Below are 20,907 nucleotides of genomic sequence, written 5' to 3' on the forward strand. Positions count from 1 at the left end.
ATCGGAGACTACATCGAACATGTTGTAACTTTGTCAGCGTCCTATATGTGGCGACTCTTTGCATACTTTGTGTATGGTATGCAAAGCAAAGGATTTCACTGCGACATGCCACATGTGATAATAAAGTATCATTCATTCTCCCTGACTCCCTCAGCGTATAATTTCTGGAAGTCCCTCTATCCCCTGCTAAGAACTATCCAGGGATACCAATGGATGCACACACATATCACCAATGATCTCAACACCACCATTTATCCCTGGTGTACAATGGACGTGGTCCTCAGTCCCCTCGTTGATCATTGTCCACATCTCACTTCCCACACCCAAGCCCTCCCAACGACTTATTCCATTGTTCACCCTATTCCAAAGCTACTTCATAAAATCCGATTCCTTCCTTTCCTCCCTCCCTCCTCTCTCTGGTCCAAATCAGTCACAACATGTATACCTTTCCTTCACCAACAACCTTCTCACATCTCCCTTCCCAAGGGCCAGAGAACAGCACACAATGACTCCCTTGACACACCGCTCCCACCCTCCTGAATGCAAGCCCAGCTAATGGATGGACACTTCCAATCTGAATAGGCTACAATTCCCATTTAGTTATGCCTAAATGATCCCACTCCAATGCCCAACTCCTGCACTTTCGGGGTTCACAAGAATTAACTCTGGGCTTGGGATTTCAATCCATTCGAAAAAATGACGTGAAAAAGTCACCCAAAATTGCTTGGGATTTCCAATAGTTCCTGGTTTGGAAGTCATCAACGCCTCCATGATTTGACTCCAATTTGTATTCCCTGAGAGATACTGGTGTTTTATGTTGGAAATGGACAGATACAAATAGAATCAGTGAAAGCGATTCTTAAAAACATTGTGCTTGTCTAAGTGTTATTTCAATGTCGTAATTGTACCCTATCATTTCTTCTGATGGTCAGTCCTTGCACAGCCTCTGTGTGAAAAAGTTGCCTTTCGAGTCCCTTTTAAATCTTGACCCTCTCATCCTAAACCTATGCCCTTTAGTTTTAGACACCCCTATACTGGGAAAAAGACCCCGGCTATTCATCTTATCAATGCCCCTATGTCCGCGATACCACCAATTTTAGGGTCACCCGCAAGCTTACTAAGCATGTCACTTACATTCATATCCAAATTTTCAATATAATGAACAACAATGACTGATCACTGTGGTATTATGATCCTCCAGTTATGTTTTGCAATGTTTTCAGCGTTTTCTGTAGTTAATTTAGGGACGGATTGATTTGTAAGTGTGTCAGGGGTTATAGGGAGAAGGCAGGAGAATGGGGTTGAGAGGGGAAGATAGATTATTCATGGTTGAATGGCAGAGTAGTCTTGATGGGCTAATTCTGCTCCTGTCCTATGAACGTATTGTCCATATCCTGTGAAAATTCTGCTTTAAACATTCAATTTTCACAAGGTTTTTCCAGGCAGCAATTGATTAATTGAAAACCCGCTCATTGAAAAGAAATCCCGGTCCTTTAAAACAGAATTACCATATTTATATCCAAAGCTGCCTGGTTAAGGCTTTACTGTGTTACTAGAAGTAAATGGCCAACCCAGGTAAAATAGTTTCAGCAGTTCAAAGAAAAGGTTGATTCAGATCACAACTATAATCCATACACATTCCATCTGTACCTTCTCCTGAGTGTTTCCATTTCTATCGAATGTGTAAAGAAATGCAAGGTGGGTAACCAGCCACCAACTGAAACCACGAGGATCCTTGCACATCGTAGCATCACTAAGACGGACTCCTTCTCCATTAGCCCGCCCTTGCAAGAGATTCCTGAGATGATTGTTCAAGCTGCTCCAGAAATTCTGCAAAAAGCTAATATCAGTTATTCAATCCAGACAGGCTTATAAAAGGGTTGTTGCAGAAAATGAACATTGGCATTATATCAATGTAACTGAAATATTGTCTCAAACAACGTTAACATAATATTGCTCAGCCGGTCGTTCATTAAGAAAGTTTTGCCCAGTGCAGCATCAAAAGTCCAAGCTTTGTTGGGGTTGATCAAGAATATACAGTACATTTTCACACCAAAATGGTGTGTGGCTTTGGCAGCATTATGTAGGTGTTGACTAATATAAGAAAATAACTGCAGATGCTGGTACAAATCGATTTATTCACAAAACGCTGGAGTAACTCAGCAGGTCAGGCAGCATCTCGGGAGAGAAGGAATGGGTGACGTTTCGGGTCGAGACCCTTCTTCAGACTGATGTCAGGGGGGCGGGACAAAGGAAGGATATAGGTGGAGACAGGAAGATGGAGGGAGATCTGGGAAGGAGGAGGGGAAGGGAGGGACAGAGGAACTATCTAAAGTTGGAGAAGTCGATGTTCATACCACTGGGCTGCAAACTGCCCAGGCGAAATATGAGTAGGTGTTGACTGCTGGCTTGGTGCTTAAGTATTTAATTCTTTTTGATGGTTCTTTGTTATTTTCATCAATCCAATATCTCAACAACCTCATTTCCATAGCCATTGGCAAAGTCATCTTCTTTAATAAACATCAATATAAAGTTCTACTTCAGCGTGGTTTCTACATCTACCAGAAGAGCTCCAATTGGTTTCAAAGTTCCTCTGCCAACCTGTTAATTAGAAGAACCAGCAAATCGAAATGTGCACAGCCAAAAAAGAAAAAAAATCAATCAACATTACCTCAGTTTGAGAAGTTTTATTTCTGTGATCAAGTAAATGGATGAGTAGTGTCCACAGTTCCTTGACACAGGTGCATTGGTAGTGGCAAATGTTAAGTACTTCAGATGGTCTAACCTAACAGAAGGAAATAAATGTTGCATTCACAATGTAGAGTGGAACCAGAAACAAAAATCAACCAGAGTATAATTAGACTATCAGTATAATTTTCTCTTATTTTTGTGTTAATTTGGGAGTGGAAACTGATTGTAGGCTGTTGGCACTAAACTAGCACCTCCTGACATTCAATTCCATCGACTTCAATTATGTCAAAACTATGCAGATTTTCACCAGATGCAAGTGTGTGCGGACAAGAGTTCCTGGAATTACTTGGCTTCATAACTGACACAATGTCCAAGTGAGATTTTATATTGGTGATATAATAGGGATTATAGCCTCGTTGAAAAATGGAAGCACATTGCTTTTCAGAGAGGGATACCCAAGGTCTATATTAAGCTGAGTGGCACTAAGTCTTCAGGTGGGATCTATCCTGTCTCTCATTAGTGTTTCTACACCTCAGATACTATCCCTGTTCGTAATCGTCCCTAAAAGGAACAGAATCTGAGGAGAGAAACACTACGAGATTCCATCTCCAATAATCCAGCATCCTTAAAATTCTGGTAGTGGTAGACTTTCACATTTTCTGGGCTACTATTTCTCTTACTTAAATCCCAACACACTTTCAATTCCCTATCTTTTTGGATAATACACAGCAGTGCAATATGATTTCCAGTGATGTCAAAGGAATCACTAGAAAGAGGCCAAGGTAAATTTAAAAGAAGCACGGCTCGTGTGAGTTTAAAAGGAGCACAGAAAACAAGGTTCAAGTGAGTTTTAAGGAACTCTGGAAACAGGGTCCTAACACGATCAATAAGAGTGTGGGAAACAGTCCCAGTTGAGTCCCTGAGATCCCCAAGAGCCAAATGTTGAATTTTCAAGATTTCTGAACAATCGGATCATAGATCAAAGCAAATGGGTGTTTGATGGCCAGTGTGGACTCAACGGGCCAAAGGCAGTATCTCTCTATGACAAGCATGAACTGGGGTGTTGTCTTGCAAACTGAACAATTTCCTCTATTTTTATGTCCGAACAAGGACATTAACATCCGTTCGTAAAGCTGTGTTTTGCTATCATCACTCACTAAAATCAACGCTCCCATTCTTGATTAGTAAGGGTGTCAGAGATCATGGGGAGAAGGCATGAGAATGGGGTTGAGATGGAAAGATAGAACAGCCATGATTAAATGGCGGAGTAGACTCAATGGGCGAATGGCCTAATTCTGCCCCTATGACTAATGAATATAAAATTCCAGCAATTGAAATAATGGCGAATTATTTATTTAAACAAACTACTGACAGGAGAGCCAAACTATACAGGTATTTTAGTATCTGTCATTTTATCACATCATACTGAATTTGGCAACAAAAAGGGCTACGCAGCGTATTTAAAGTAAGGAAAGACATTCTCTACCTTGGTACCCTTGTTGACTGCTAAAACAATCAGGTCATGCAGAAGGTTACTACAATGATCGTCAAACAGGCTCACATTAGTCAGGTTTTGACCGGTCAGATTCATAAACTGATGTGCATAAATTACTTGTCCTAAAACAACACAAAACAGAAGAATCATCAAAATATTTTAAAAGAGGATATTACAGAAGAACACAGGGAGTTAAATTTACTATTTGCCATATGCAAAGGTCACGTACATTTACACGGTTTCAAAAAGCCACAAGGGAGCATAGGTTAATTAAACATATATTGGAAAAAAGTTAAGAGGCTGTCAAAATATGTTATTTAAAATTAACTTTGCATTGATTTTTTTTTACAATTTGGCTAAGCTGGGAATTAAATGTTGAGTCTAGAATCTTTCAAATGTGCCTCGATTACTTTCTTTTTTGCTTTTTGCATCTTCGTGATTTATTTCTAATCAACTTGAATAATCAACACTCAGCTAATTCTGCATTCCACTAGCCACACCCCCAAAAATATTACCCCATATTAATCAATTCCTTTGATTAGATCTTCAATTTCCCACACCGAGCATTCCTTGTCATCACTGCGCATTCTGCCTTCAAAATGTATTCTATTGAATTGAAACTCAGGGGGCATGGTGCAACCAGAAGCCAATCAAGGAGGACCAGGGATGAATTTCCAGCCTCTTCGTTTCGTTGAACCCCTCCGCTCAGTCCGCCTAAACCTAACTGATCTCCCAGTTGCTCAACACTTTACTCCCCCTCCCATTCCCACACTGAACTTTCTGTTCTGGGCCTCCTCCAATGTCAGAGTGAGGCCCAGGGCAAACTGGAAGAGCAGCACCTCATATTTCGCTTGGGTAGCTTATACCCCAGCGGTATGAACATTGACTTCTCCAACTTCAAGTCGCCCTTGCTTTCCCTCTCTCTCCATCCCCTCCTTCTTCTCCGACCAGTCTTACTGTCTCCAACTACATTTTATCTCTGTACCATCCACTCCCCTGAAATCAGTCTGAAGATGGGTCTCGACCTGAAACGTCGAGATGCTGCCTGTCTTGCTGAGTTACTCCAGCATTTTGTGTCTCTCTTCGATTTAAACCAGCATTTGCAGTTCTTTCCGACATTCTTTGAGCAATCCATTCTAAACTAAACTAAATTGCTCCTGCACCTTCCACCTTCAGCTAATACACCAACTGCAAGGTTTGTGGCAATTATAAACATATTCCCATGGTTCAATTTACCCATTTCCTTAAAAATCGTGAACACTTGATTATGAATGCTTCCCACTTCCCAATCAACCCAAAGCTTTCAATCCTCCATCATAAATGGCACAGGGTGCAACGATACAGTTGTTGTCTTACAACCACAGAGACCCAGGTTCGATCCTGACTATGGGTGTTGTATGTACGGAGTTTGTATTCTCCCTGTGACCACGTGGTTTTTCTCCGGGCCCTTTTCCACGTTGTATATCTAAACTAAACTAAATATCCCAGGCTCCTTAACCTTCTCATGTAGCTTCAAGTAAATATGGAACTAAAGGATAGTTTAGTTTTAGTTTAGAGATACAGCATGGAAACAGGCCCTTTACTGACTATCGATCTGTTCACACATTTTCTATAATATACCACTATCACATCCACTCCCTACACATTTCGTACAATATAGAGAGGCCAATTAACCTGCAAACCCACCCCTTTTGGGATGCAAGAGGAAATCGGAGCACCTGGAGGAAACCCACATGGTAACAGGGAGAACGTGCAAACTCCACACATAAGGCACCCGAGGTCGGGATTGAACCCTTATCTTTGACACTGTAAGGCAGCAACTCAACGAGCAGCGCCACTGTGCTACCTGTACTTCAGGTAATTCATTTTCCAGGTCACCATCAATTATTATATAGCCCTGGGATTTCATTAGAGGAATCTATAACTGCAAAGAATCCTGTGCAGCTGTCGAACACTTACAAATCACCTACCTTACTACCACTCACCAAAAGACACATGAAGCCACTCCAAAGATATCAGATGAAAACAACGACAGGAGTAAATAATGGGTGGGGGGGGAATTATGTTATCCCCAACAAGTTAAAAAAGATCCTCCACTTACTTTATTCCCCTTGTATTCCTACCTGCTTGTGTGTGCTTTCACACAAGACCTGAACACATATATTATGTCTGCCTGAAGTTACATCACCAAAAAGCAAAGTATCAACCAAGTGTTATTAATTGTCCTATGTTATGGAGAGCAACCATCACATAGAAACATAAAAAATAGGTGCAGGAGTAGGCCATTTGGCCCTTCAAGCCAGCACCGCCATTCAATGTGATCATGGCTGATCATCTAAAATCAGTACCTCGTTCCTGCTTTCTCCCCATATTCCTTGATTTCAATAGCCCCAAGAGCTAAACCTAACTCTCTCTTGAAAACACCCAGTGAATTGGCCTCCACAGCCTTCTGTGGCAGAGAATTCCACAGATTCACAACTCTGGGTGAAAAGGTTTTTCCTCATCTCAGTCCTAAATGGCCTACCCCTTATTCTAAAACAGTGACCCCTTGTTCTGGCTATCCATATTTTAATAAGGTTATTCACAGAACGTGGTCATTGCTGACAAGGTATCATTTATTGCCCCTCTTTGAAATGTGGTCATGAGATAGGCCGGGCAAAAACTGCAAGCAAAAAAATAATTTTCCCCACATTATTTACTCCTGTCATTGTTTTCATCTGGTATCTTTCTGAAGGCTTGAGAAAGCCTTCCTTTCTCTACAGCGTAAGGGAATCGGATAGATAAATGTGAAAATATGGTCACTTTGTGGTTATAAAAACAATCTTTATATAATTAACTGCATTTAAGTTTCTCTGCTGCTATGATGGGATTTGACCTTTGTCCTCTTGCTTTTTGTTGCTGACAGAGCCAATGTTTAGCTGAGGCCAAAGAAACTTGTCCATACAAGTCTGCTAGCGCTCTTCAAAGCTATGATCCATTCTATTTAAAAATTCTGTTCATTGCCACAAACACAATACTTATGCTTACCCAACATTTTCTCCCCAAGCACATGCAGAATCTCAAGCACTGACCATTGGATGTCCAAATGCAAATGCACAAAATGCCAGGAGGGTGGAAAGACCTAAAACAACAGAGTAAAGACTTTACCAATAGTTGCATTGACGATGGAACCTAAATTTATGAAGCACCATAACATTACACACACTCGGGACAAATTAAATTTGTAACTTACAAACCCATACGTCTTTGGAGTGTGGGAGAAAACCAAAGATCTCGGAGAAAACCCACGCGGTCACGGGGAGAACGTACAAATTCGGTACATGCAGCACCCGCAGTCAGGATCGAACCCACGTCTCTGGCAATGTAAGGCAGCAACTCTACCGCTGCACCACTAAAGAATAAATCTATTCCTACCATGGTTAATTCCATGCACATTATTAACTGTCCACATTCAAGTTAAACGTTCTTCGGGATGGCACTCACCTTTCCTTGGTTGCTACTGGAGAGGTTGGCAAGGATATTGCTGGGGCATTGATGGAGATGGCCAATGAACAGAGTAAGTGTGTGTAATTCCTCCACTAATACTGAAGGCAGCTGAGCTTCAAGTTCCTCATATGGATGGGGTGGTTGTTCATCCGGTTCTTTGGGAGGCTCTAGACACCTGTTTAACAAAAAAAGTTTCCTTATTGGAAATTACTTCCTCTGTATGAATTTCTGTTATAAAAATAAAGATACCACTAATGCAAAATAATCTGCTTTTTCATTTGAAGCTAAAGTAATGGATCACAACCTTTCATCACAACATTCTGAACATTCCACATTTTAATTAGAGGGTGAAATTTCAGTCTAAATGGACACAGAGAGTCTCATGCTTACACATTACAACAATGAATACCTAGCCTTTCATCAAGAATGCCCTGGCTAATCTTGGCAACTTCATTAAAAAATAATGCAGCCTTAAGAGTTACAGTTCCTCCCTGGATTACAACCCCCCAACTCATGGATAATCTTGAACAAATGAATGAGCATTGGGGAGACTGAGACAACTAGGTCATCATAGACAAGTTGGGCCAAAGGGCCTTTTCCTGTGCTGGTTGACTATGGCTGGCATGATAGTAGGTGGTGGTTTTACCAGCTGCTGTGGGGATGCAAGCATCTTCTGCTCCGTGCCTTCTCAAGAGAGTCAAGAGTGTTTAATTGTCATGTGTACTGATAATGCAACTGCAAAATTCTTAATTACTGCAGCTTTGCAGCCCCATAAACGCAATGCACACAGATAATATATAACCACTTTTATCAAAAATTAAATAAATTAATAGCAGTTATACTAATGCAAAAAAAAAAGCCAAGTCCTTAGTGCAACCCAAGATAGACCATAGTAGTTCATTGCTGCTGAGGTTAGTGTGGTGCAACGTTCAAGAGTGGTAACAATGGGACTGGGTCAAGCTGAGCAGAACTGAGAGTGCAGAGCAGCGGGTCAGTGAGACCAGCAGGCGGCAGCTCTTTCCCCGCCTGCCCGCACGCTCTCCCATCACAACTGTTACTATGATCCTCTTCGGCACGCTGCTTTTATTTATTTCCAACTTACGGACAGTTCGGGTTACAAACAGTTCGCAGGAAAAGAACCCTGTCATAACCTGGGGATTTATGTACTGGAATCAAACCAGTATTATTATGACAGGCAAAGAAAAATAACCGTATTAGGTGCAGAAAAAATAATTTAGGCAGTACTCAAATAAAATGTTTGAAGTTATGCAAAGTTTTATAGTGTAAATGATGAATTACTAAACACTTTACTAAACGGTTGCTAAACACTTTAACTCCACCTCCCATTCTCAAACTGACCTTTCTGTCCTGGGCCTCCTCCACTGCCAGAGTGAGGCCCAACTCAAATTGGAGGAACAGTACCTCATGTTTCGCTTGGGCACCTTACAACCCAGTGGTGTGAATACTGCCTTCTCTAACTTCAAGAAACCCTTGCTTTCCCTCTCTCTCCATCCCTCCCCATCCTAATTCTCTGACCAGTCTGACTGTCCTGATTAAATTTTATATTCGTATGCTTTGTTGTCACCTTCCCCATAACAAACAAAGTTACATTCTATATTTTCCTTCATCTTTGTTCCCTTTGATGCCTCGTTTTCACACCCTCTCCCTCCCTCTCCCGACTCTCAGTTTGAAGAAGGGTCCAGACCCGAAACATCACCCATTCCTTCTCTGCAGAGATGCTGCCTGTCCCGCTGAGTTACTCCAGCATTTTGTGTCTATCTTTGGTGTAAACCAGCACCTGCCGTTCGTTCCTACACAATTACTATCTTTGCTGGTTTGAAGTAAGGATCATATTTTATTACTCAGAATTATCATTTGTGGGAGTCAGGTTGCATTGCGTTCAGCGATACAGCATTTGAAACATGACCTTCAGCCCACTTTAGTATGAAAGAGAAAAATGAAAGATGCTTTCGACATAAAAGTATTAAGATATGGAATGTTTTCCCAAATTACTGAAAGTTGGTCGATCCAGTTGAGAGAGAATTAGATAAGTATGATAATATCAAAGAGTACAGCAAAATGGAACTGGTTCTGGTTGCGGAAGATAGGTACACAGCAGGTTCAAAGAGTTATTCTGTGACAAATTCCTGGGATTCGGTAATGACTGCGTCTAAAGTGATCATTCAAGCTTCAGCCATTCAGAAGAAATACATATTTTCTGGATTGGTTTTGTGGTTTTCTATTATAATCGATGGAATTGTAATAAGTACCATAAGGAGATTGTTACATTACCTGAAAATAAACACTTTGATATACTGAAGGAAGTTAACACACTGCTGTCTGATTTCATCAGCTTCAATAGAAATGCTCGTAATATTCCCTGTTTTTAATAAATAACATCAAAATAAACAAGTGTTATATGAGAGTACATTCAAATCACTAGATTGTTATGAGATTTCCTTGATTGTTGTATTAGCCCAGACCTTTGAGGTTATCGTGAAGTTAAATATTCACAAATGGCTTGGGTCTGATTTGGGGAGAAATTCAAAACACAAAATATTCATTTTGACTTGAAAATTAGAAATTATATTCTTTGAAATCTGATTTTGAAGCACAATACTTCCAATTATTTTGAGTACCTGCTTGAAATAGTGTCACCTGATTATGCTGAAGATGGTCCAAAAGGAGCTTGCTCTAAAATCTTAACTGAACACAGAAGCGTTTCCTCGATTTACAGGTTTATTGCGGCTTAACTAGTGGACCATAATGGACAGTTCAAGGTCATGGGCTAAACTATAAGCTACATTTTGTTCACTGATATTTAAGTGGAGCTGAAGTCTAGGTTTGGGCTAAGACAACAATCGTTTTTCTGGGGTTCCAATTCCTTAACTGCATCTGAAAGTTTCATCAAGTTGGGCGAGAATTAGCTTGGTGATGCCCATTTTCCGAGTTAATTATTGAAAATTTCAGATGACATCCCAAATAAGAGATAAACAACTATGCCACTGCAGAATTGTCAAGTAATTACTGACAATCAGAACATACTGGCAAATTACACTCAAGTTTAAACTGATGGAGGGAAGACAAGTATCTGGCAATTGTTCAAGAAAACTAAGGCACATATTATAGAATGTTTTACAATAAGGAAATCAAAGACTAACAATAAAAATCTTTAAATTCCCATACTAAATTTGTTAAATATGCCTCAGTCCTTCCATTATGATTTAGCCTTTAAATTAAATTTGGCAACCGTACACATTAGTACAAGTTTGGATTTTTTAATTAAACAAAAAAAAAAATGGTATGGCTGACTGACTATCGAGACTGGATAGGAAGTGATGAGGGAAAGGAACCATTAAACCTTATACTTGCCAAAATCACATGAACCTCTCTGTGCCAAATCTTCCAAACGGCTGATTTGTTGTCTGAAAAATAAATCTGTTTTAAGTAACGTCATGTGTACTTTGCATTTCGAAAATCAGTTTAAAAGGTGCTTACTATTCCTCAACAATTAGAGCACTTAAACTGGATTGCTGAAGATCTGCTTTGCTGAGTTATTTGACATCAGTAAGTTTGCAGGCATGGAACGCAAGCTACTCTTACAGCCACCCAAGAACACGTATTATTACCCTTTTCACACCCTTCCTTCTCAACACCCACATAAATAAGTTAATAATTTTACACCTATCAGTCCCCTGAAATTAAAAGGGCAGGATGCCATCTCCTACAATACAAATTCACACATGCAACATCATGTTTTCAAAATATTAACCCTGAGGATATGTTTGTCACGAGAAAGACTGCTTTTTATTGATGGCCCATAGCTGCCCTGTGATGGTGGCCATGGTGATTTATTAACTGGAGGCGAGAAAAAGGCCAGAACAAATCAGGGCTTGGCAACAGATGACCTCTTTAATTCTGAGGCTATGGCCCCTGGTCCTGGACTCTCCCACTAGTGGAAACATCTTCTCCACATCCACTCTACCCAAGTCTTTTACTATTCGGTAAGTTTCAATGAGGTCCCCCCTCATCCTTCTAAACTCCAGCGAGTACAGGCTCAGTGAAACGCTGATCATATGTTAACCCACTCTTTCCTGGGATCATTCTTGTAAACCTCCTCTGGACCTTCTCTCGAGCCGGCACATCCTTCCTCAAATATGGTGCCCAAAATTGCTCACAATACTCCAAATGTGGTCAATAGACAATAGACAATAGACAATAGGTGCAGGAGTAGGCCATTCAGCCCTTCGAGCCAGCACCGCCATTCAATGCGATCATGGCTGATCACTATCAATCAGTACCCCGTTCCTGCCTTCTCCCCATACCCCCTCACTCCGCTATCCTTAAGAGCTCTATCCAGCTCTCTCTTGAACCGGTGCATTATAGACCCTCAGTATTACATCCTGTTTTGGTATTCTAGTCCTCTTGAAATAAATGCTAGCATTGCATTTACCTTCCTTACTACCGATTCGACTTGCAAATTAACTTGGGAATCCTGCACCAACACTTCCAAGTACCTTTGCACCTCCGATTTGTGGATTCTTTCCCCATTTACAAAATAGTCTATGCCTTTACTCCTGCTACCAAAATGCACGACTCCACACTTAGCTGCACCATATTCCATCTGCCACTTCTCCGCCCACTCTCCCAACCTGTCCAAGTCCTCTGCCGACTCCCTGCTTTCTCTGCACTACCTGTCCCTCCACCTATTTCCGTACCATCTGCAAACTTGGCCACAAAGTCTTCAACCAACCTCATCTAAATCATTAATATACAATGTGAAGAGTAACCGACCCCTGTGGAAAGGGCAGAACATTTCCAGAAGCAAACAAATTACATTATCTAGGTTCCATAAATTGAAGAATAGAATTTTAACATTTTTGTTCCCAATAAAGTCACATTTCTAGTCATAATTAAAGTTGAATGAGTTGTTAAATAATGGTTAGGCGCTGTAGATTAAAACAAATAATAAACTGGTGGTAAAATTGATTTGCTGTTGAAATTCAGCTAATAGAAAAGACAGCTAAAATTGCAGTGTTAACATGTTAAATTGCATTGTTATGCTGAAAATTATTTCATATAAAGTAACATTTCTACTTTAAGAATCACCAGTGGAATCTGTTCTGCAGCATCACCATTCCTCAAATAACAGAATCCACAATAATACTGACAATTTACGGCATTAATTCATTGAGTGCACAATATGTTGGGCGAGTCCGGAACCTGGGGCCACAGTCTGAGAATAAAGGGGAGGCCATTTAAAACTGTGGTGAGAAGAATTTGTGAATTTGTGGAATTCTCTGCCACAGAGGGCAGTGGAGGCCAAATCACTGGATGGATTTAAGAGAGAGTTAGATAGAGCTCTAGGGGCTAGTGGAATCAAGGGATATGGGGAGAAGGCAGGCACGGGTTACTGATTGTGGACGATCAGCCATGATCACAATGAATGGCGGTGCGGGCTCGAAGGGCTGAATGGCCTCCTCTTGCACCTATTTTCTATGTTTCTATAACCAAATGAACGATACTACATGCAGAATGTATTAGGATAATTAACATTCAATACAAATGCCACACATCCTGTCAAGCTGATGTGAAGGTTTAATCACAATGGTATTACAAGCATCTATACCTCAGTAAGCCAAACAGAAGAGTTGGTGATTCGACAAGTGCCATCTCAGTCACCCACTGAAAACCAAATATATCCACCGTGTCAGCTTCATATCCAGTCGGGGACGGATCCAATCTTAAAAGCAATCTTAAAAGAGCATATGGTATTAAATTAATCCTTTCTTCCAGCATATCAGTAAAAATATATGTGGGCCATCAAGTCGTAATCATGTTTCAGAAATATGCACAGCAAACCCAATTAATAGCTGTCAAGTATGCTTACTGAAAGCTATAGCAGTTGTGAATCTACAGTAAAATTCAAAGTCACTCTGGTAATTAAAATACATTTTTTTCTACAGTGAATAATTATGGCAATTCTTAATGATTCTTAAAACGGGAATACAGGGATAATCATCACCTTGATTCCCTGGGTAATAATCCATTGGAGAAAATTACCCGTTTAATGTAGAATCGTGACTGTGTTCATCCTATTAACTTCGTTTCAGACAGGTTTTATAATGGACAGCTGATCTACTCTACTCAGGGGTCAATGTGAAGATTACCCCAATAAAGGGCAGAAATAGCAGCAACATTTACCATTTTAAAATATTTTTGCTGCATGAAAATTGAGAGAAGTAATTGTGTCTACAAATTGAGCATTACTGCACCGGAGACTTGTTTAGGAAGTTTGGTGCAATTCTAACTAAAAATACAGAACTTAATGAATTTCAAAACAACTTCAGTTTGCAAATTCCCTGCAAGAAATAAATCGTGCCAGTTGCACAATAAAACCAAGGAAGCAGGTGAATTTAAGCATTTATATTTTTGGCAATGGTGAAAATGATCTGCTTTTTAACATCTTTCGCAGCTTCACACCCAATGGATTCCTTCGCAAATTGTGTGCTCTGTTATAATATGGGAAATGCAGCAGACAATCGTCAAACAAAACCTACATACAGCAATGTGATTATAATTGGATAATCTGTCTTAGTGCTATTGATTGAAAGATAAATATCGGCATAACACCAGGGAAAGGTATCCTGCTTTTCTTCGAAATAAAGTTTTGGGATCATTTAACTCGATGTGAAAGAGCAAAGGAAATGTGGCATTGGTTTACACCAGAGCATCACCGTACATTTTGCTCTATAGTCTCCAAAGTGGTATCTGGAGTAATGACAGAAAGACATGCATCAAGTGTTTTATAGACACTGATTCTTAAAACATTTGCAATCCCTGTTATAATATGGGGGGGGGGGGGGAGGAAGGCAGCCCAATTCCTAATATTTCATATACAATCAGTTTAACAATAAAGTCATTAGAGTTCATAGTTACCGCAGGGAAACAGGCCCTTCAGCCCAACTTATCCATGCCCCGCATATCCTTAAGCTGATTACTGTGACTAATCAGGTAAGCTATCTCCTTTGACCTCTTATGTTCAAGCCTAACTCAGCATGAATAGTATGAATAATTTCATAGTACACTCCTGTACTGAGGATAATAGGGTGAATTATTTCAGGAGAATTCATCCAAGGGCCAGCTCAGTCTGCTCAAGAGCATATAAAAGATTTCCCAAAGGTGAGTGTGAATTCTCATGTCTTTCTGGCCCAATAGTTACTCTTAAATTAACATAAAGAAAAATAATGATCACTCTGATCACTCTCAATCTGATGAAGGGTCACCCATTCCTGTTCTCCAGAGATGCTGCCTGACCCACTGAGTCACTCCAGCATTTTGTCTATCTTCGGTGTAAACCAGCATCTGCATTTTCTTCTTTCAAATAATGATGATTTATCTGAATCGCCCCTTCCAGGATTTGCCAATTGAAAAATCAATTGTTGCAAGTTTATTCACAAAAAGAGCGAGATAACTTCAAATTACTTCACAAGTTCTGATGTCTTTTGAGACATCCAGAAGATGTGGAAAGGGCAACAATGAAATGAATTCTGCCTTTAAAATTTACTTCGGCATCTTGGAGATTATAAAAGTGACCCAAATTTAGTTTCTAAATCTAGATTTACTTCAGCTTATAAATGTGATTCCATTTGTAAAAACATTTCTAAGAAAGAGCCTTCTAAAAACAGAACAACTCGTCCAACAGAACACCAGCCAAGTCTTTTGCACTTCATTCCAGATTAGATTGAATGATTGGAATTCCTCTTCAATTCACAGGAAATTGGGAACACAGAACTTATTTCCTCACAGTCTTTCTGTGTTTCGATTAGGGTTACATTGCAACTCTATTTACACTGAAAAAAAATTATAGTGGAAGAGATGGGAAATAGATTGTTCTGCAAGAAAAGCTTATATGAACTAGATGGGCGAAATGGCCAGATGTGTAACTATTTTGTTTTTCCATAACTGACTTTGCTACATTTTTAATGGATACCGTTAATTAATAAAAATCCTTCAATCCCTGTGTTACATTTTTCAATTGTCCCTATACATTTTGAGCAGTTCTTCTCAGATTTCCCCCGTTTGAAAAGTTCTTCCCTAATATTTCTACCAAAATTTTGATTAAGTTCAAAGGAAACAGTTTTTTTTTTAAATGATCAAATCCTGAAATCATTTTAAGCATTTCATGAGTTCATAAGTGATCAAAGGAAAATTAGGCCATTCAGCCCATCATGTCTACTCTGCCATTCAATCATGGCTGATCTATCTTTTCCTCTCAACCCCATTCTCCTGCCTTCTCCGCATAATCCGACACCTGGAAATTCAATTAAATTACCTGAGAATGTAAATAAAACACAAGAATTTTAACAAGCCAATTTTATGCAACTTATATTTGTAAATTAATCCATGAATCGCAAACAAAATTTCAATTTACTTGCACTCTACCATACTTTCCAATGGTCCAGATTTTGCAGTGAGTACAGACAGATAGATGTGTGGTCAGCTCACAACTGACCTTGTACAAAGAAAAAATCTACAATAGCAAAAAAGATCCTCCCAGCTATAACTTCAGGCAGCTGCTGGACAATTACATAGTAACAAGGTTCTGAGAAGCAAACAGTCTTCCTGCATCAGGAGAAATTCCACCTGGTGACAAACCTGGAAATGGGAGGTATTTATTCACAAAATGCTGGAGTAACTCAGCAGGTCAGGCAGCATCTCAGGAGAGAAGGAATGGGTGAGACCCTTCTTCAGACTGATGTCAGGGGGGCGGGACAAAGGAAGGATATAGGTGGAGACAGGAAGATAGAGGGAGAACTGGGAAGGGGGAGGGGAAGAGAGGGACAGAGGAACTATCTAAAGTTGGAGGTCAATGTTCATACCGCTGGGCTGCAAGCTGCCCAAGCGAAATATGAGGTGCTGTTCCTCCAATTTCCAGTGGGCCTCACTATGGCACTGGAGGAGGCCCATGACAGAAAGGTCAAACTGGGAGTGGGAGGGGGAGTTGAAGTGCTCAGCCACTGGGAGATCAGGTTGGTTAAGGCGGACTGAGCGAAGATGTTGAGTGAAACGATCGCCGAGCCTGCGTTTGGTTTCGCCGATGTAAAGAAGTTGACATCTAGAGCAGCGGATGCAATAGATGAGGTTGGAGGAGGTGCAGGTGAACCTCTGTCTCACCTTGAAAGACTGTCTTTCTGTCTCACCTAGAAAAACCTGGAAATGGGGATTGGGGGTCAAAAGTGTGAAAACACACACCTCCAGACTCAGCGATTGTTTCTTCCCAGCTGGTATCAGGCAACTGAACCATCCAACCAACAACGAGAGAGCTACGATCTACCTCATTGGAGACCCTCGGACTATCTTTAATCATATTTTGCTGGACTTTATCTTGCACTAAACGTTATGCCTGTTAACCTGTATCTGTACATTGTGGACGGCTTGATTGTAATCATGCATAGTCTTTCCGCTGACTGGATAGCTTGCAACAAAAATCAAGCTTTTCACTATACCTTGGTGCACGTGACAATAAACGAAATTAAACACCTCATCCACGATTTATAAGTCTTTAACCAACAGTAATGTAACAGTTGCACAACACCAGTTTGTGTATGTACCGGTTTAGTGATCCACTTGCTACATAGCCTTCAGCAGAAAAGGGATTTCCTGCATCTTGTTGGCCCAAGGAGCAGGAGAAACAAGGAGGTCGGCAACATTGCACATCTGTCTCCATTCCTTCTATCTCACGTGGAGAGACAGGAGGGGTCAGGGATCCTCCAAAGTCATCGTCCATTTTCCTGAAAAACAACATTGCTGTTAAATACAACACAAAGTGCAGGAGTAACTCAGCAGATCAGGCAGCTTCTCCAGAGGACATGAATAGGCAACATTTTGGTATGGGACCCTCCTTCAGAATGATTGCAGTGGGGGGGAGGGGGGGGGGAGTAGTTGCAAAAGAGGTAGGGTTGAGACAAGACCTGGCAAGTGATAGATAGATACAGGTGAGGGGACTATTTATTGGTAAATGGGTAGACAAAGGTTGGAGATAAGGGACATCAGAGAAGGAGAGCAGAAGTGAATGTATCGCCAGAGGGTGGGATATAGGTGGAAGGGGACGAGGGGACAGATGAGGGGAGTGGGAGAAGTGGGTGCGCTCTGGTGGGAGAACACAGGAAAGATTCTGGGGTGAAATGGGAGAAGTGTTGCCTAAAATTGGAGAATTTAATGTTCATACCATTGGGTTATAAGCTATCCAAGTGGAATACGAGGTGCTGTTCCTCCAGTGTACGTGTGGCCTCAATCGGTCAATGGAAGAAGCCCTGGGCAAAACTGTTGGTATGGGAATGGGAAGGGGAGTTAAAATGGTTGGCGACCGGGAGATCCAGCAGGCCTTGGGGCACCGTGCGCAAGTGTTCGGAAAAATGATAATGCAGCTTTCAATTGTTTTGGCCTCCAGCTCAGGCACAGTTTTGTTTTTACAATCATCAAGCTGTAGAACAGGAAATAATGTCATAAACATGAAATAATTCCAATTACAGTACCAACCGTGAATTAATTTATCATATCAAAATAGTAGAGATATGCAAAAGATAATTTTCAGATAAAATATTGACAAGAAATTCTGCATGTTTCCAGAATACACTTACTGATACTAGAGTTTTGGTAGCGAAAGCAAGTCTGTCTCACAATGACAACCTATTTCCCTTACTGGAGGTGATCACCTTCCCTATAAAATCCAGGTACCCAGGTACATGGATAGGTCATAACATCATAAGTGATAGGAGTAGAATTAGGCCATTCGGCCCATCAAGTCTACTCCACCATTCAATCATGGCTGATCTATCTCTCCCTCCTAACCCCATTCTCCTGCCTTCTCCAAATAACCTCTGACACTTGTACTAAACAAAAATGTATCTATCTCTGCCTTAAAAAATATCCACTGACTTGGCCTCCACAGCCTTCTATGGCAAAGAATTCCACAGATTCACCACCCTCTGAATAAATAAATTTCTCCTCATCTCTTTCCTAAAAGAACGTCCTTTAATTCTGAGGCTACAACCTCTGGTCTTAGACTCTCCCACTCCTTGACAAATTTAGGACAGGGGAGTCTCCTAGACAGGTTTAGAGGGATATGGGCCAAATGCAGGCAGGAGAGACTAGTGGAGATGGGACATGTTGGTCGGAGAGGGCAAGTTAGGTCGAAGGGCCTATTTTTACGCTCTATGACTCCAAAACGCACTTACTTATCTTATAATCTTGTATACATCATGGCACATTATCTGCATTAATATCTCTGTCTTTATTTCTGTCCACATGAATTTTAGTAAAGCATTTGCTAAAGTCCCTCATAGCAGGCTGATTCAGATGATTCAGATGCCTGGGATGCACAGTGACTTGGTAGTTTTACACAAAATGTAATTTTACCCATATCCATAAATTTGCAGACAACACAAAAATTGGTGCAGTTGGGGACAATGAAGAAGGCTGTCAAAGGATGCAGCAGGAGATCGATCAGCAATAGATATGGGCAGAGAAAAGCCTGACAGACTTTAATCTGAGCAAGTGTGAGGCATTGCACTTTGCAAGGTCAAATACAAGGGGACAGACAGTATACAGTTAATAGCAAGACCCTTAACAGCATTGATGAACAGAGTGTTTGTGAGGCCCTGGTGAGACCGCACCTGGAGTATTGTGTGCAATTTTGGTCTCCTAATTTGAGGAAGGACATTATTGCTATTGAGGGAGTGCAGGTTAATTCCCCGGATGGTGGGACTGATATATGATGAAAGAATGGAGCGACTGGGCTTGTATTCACTGGAATTTAGACGGATGAGAGGGGACCTAATGGAAACATATAAAATTCTTAAAGGATTGGACAGGCAAGATGCAGGAAAAATGTTCCCGATGTTGGGGGAATCCAGAACAAGGGGTCACAGTTTAAGAATGAGGGGTAGGCCATTTAGAACTGAGATGAGGAAAAACTTCTTCACCCAGAGAGTTGTGAATCTGTGGAATTCCCTGCCACAGAAGGCAGTGGAGGCCAATTCACTGAATGTTTTCAAGAGTTAAATTTAGCTCTTAGGGCTAAAGGAATTAACGGATATGGGGAAAGAGCAGAACGGGGTATTAATTTTAGATGATCAGCCATGATCCTATTGAATGGTGGTGTTGGCTCAAAGGGCCGAATGGCCTACTCCTGCACCTATTTTCTATGTTTCTAAATCCATACCTCCCAGAAAATTGGCACCATAAATAGACACGGTGCTTACAAAAAGGGCCTTCATTTGCCTTCATTGATCAGGGCACTGAGTGTGAGAGCCAGGAAATGAATTTGCAGCTATATAAAATTTTGGATAAGCCGCGTTTGGAATATTGTGTGCAGTCCTGGTCTTCCCATTACATGAGAGATGTGGAAGCTGTGGAGAAGATGCAAAAGAGGTTCACCAGTTTTCACTAGGTCCACCCACTAATACAATAGACAATAGGTGCAGGAGTAGGCCATTCGGCCCTTCGAGCCAGCACCCCCATTCAATGTGATCATGGCTGATCATTCTCAATCATTCTGATCATTCTGAACAGAGGGTATTAGCTATCATGAGAGGATGGATAGAATTGTATTGTTTTCTCTGGAGCACAGAGGCTGAGGGGAGACTTAATAAAAGTATATAAAATTCTAAGAGCCATGGATAGGGTAGACAGTCAGAAGCTTTTTTCCCCCAGAGTGGAAATGCCAGACTGGAGGCCATTGGTTTAAAGTGAAAGATCAAAGGGAAAGTTTCCGTTACACAGAGACTGGTACGTGACTGGAACATGCTTTCAGGGATGGTGGTGAAAGCAGACACGACAGTAGTATTGAAGAGGCATTTTGACTGGCATATGAATATGCAGGGAACAGTGGAATATGAATCACATGCAGGAGGAGGAGATTAATTTTGTATCATTTTCTGAGATGGAAGAGCTTGTGCCTGTGCTCGACTGTTCATTGTCTGTTACCTTTGATCTGCTCCATTCTCTGCCCTTTATTATTATTATTATTCATAGAGCGATACACTGCGGAAACAGGCCCTTCGGCCCAACCTGCCAACAATGTCCCAGCTACACTACTCCTACTTGCCTGGAATAGAGACCATACTTATGATTTGTCTTTCCATCAATTCCGGTATCAATGAACTATTTGGGCGGCACGGTGGCGCTGTGGTAGAGTTGCTGCCTTACAGCGCCGGAAACCCCGGGTTCGA

At 41.0% G+C, this 20,907-nt stretch overlaps 1 protein-coding gene across 1 annotated transcript in view; it reads right to left on the bottom strand.

The window, feature by feature from the left end:
• mms22l (MMS22-like, DNA repair protein) overlaps window positions 1-17,462 on the bottom strand; it is a 114,650-nt gene extending 97,188 nt beyond the window's left edge. Inside the window, exons 1-9 of the mRNA XM_078400198.1 lie at window positions 17,287-17,462; window positions 13,302-13,427; window positions 11,045-11,097; window positions 9,965-10,052; window positions 7,670-7,847; window positions 7,214-7,307; window positions 4,178-4,308; window positions 2,672-2,785; window positions 1,651-1,830 (exon numbers count right to left, since the gene is read on the bottom strand). Of these exons, the coding sequence (XP_078256324.1) occupies window positions 1,651-1,830; window positions 2,672-2,785; window positions 4,178-4,308; window positions 7,214-7,307; window positions 7,670-7,847; window positions 9,965-10,052; window positions 11,045-11,097; window positions 13,302-13,427; window positions 17,287-17,462 (1,140 nt within the window). The remainder of the gene's footprint in view (window positions 1-1,650; window positions 1,831-2,671; window positions 2,786-4,177; window positions 4,309-7,213; window positions 7,308-7,669; window positions 7,848-9,964; window positions 10,053-11,044; window positions 11,098-13,301; window positions 13,428-17,286) is intronic.
• Window positions 17,463-20,907: the final 3,445 nt, after the last annotated feature.

This window comes from Rhinoraja longicauda, chromosome 5, assembly GCF_053455715.1.
Source record: "Rhinoraja longicauda isolate Sanriku21f chromosome 5, sRhiLon1.1, whole genome shotgun sequence".
NCBI lineage: Eukaryota > Metazoa > Chordata > Chondrichthyes > Rajiformes > Arhynchobatidae > Rhinoraja > Rhinoraja longicauda.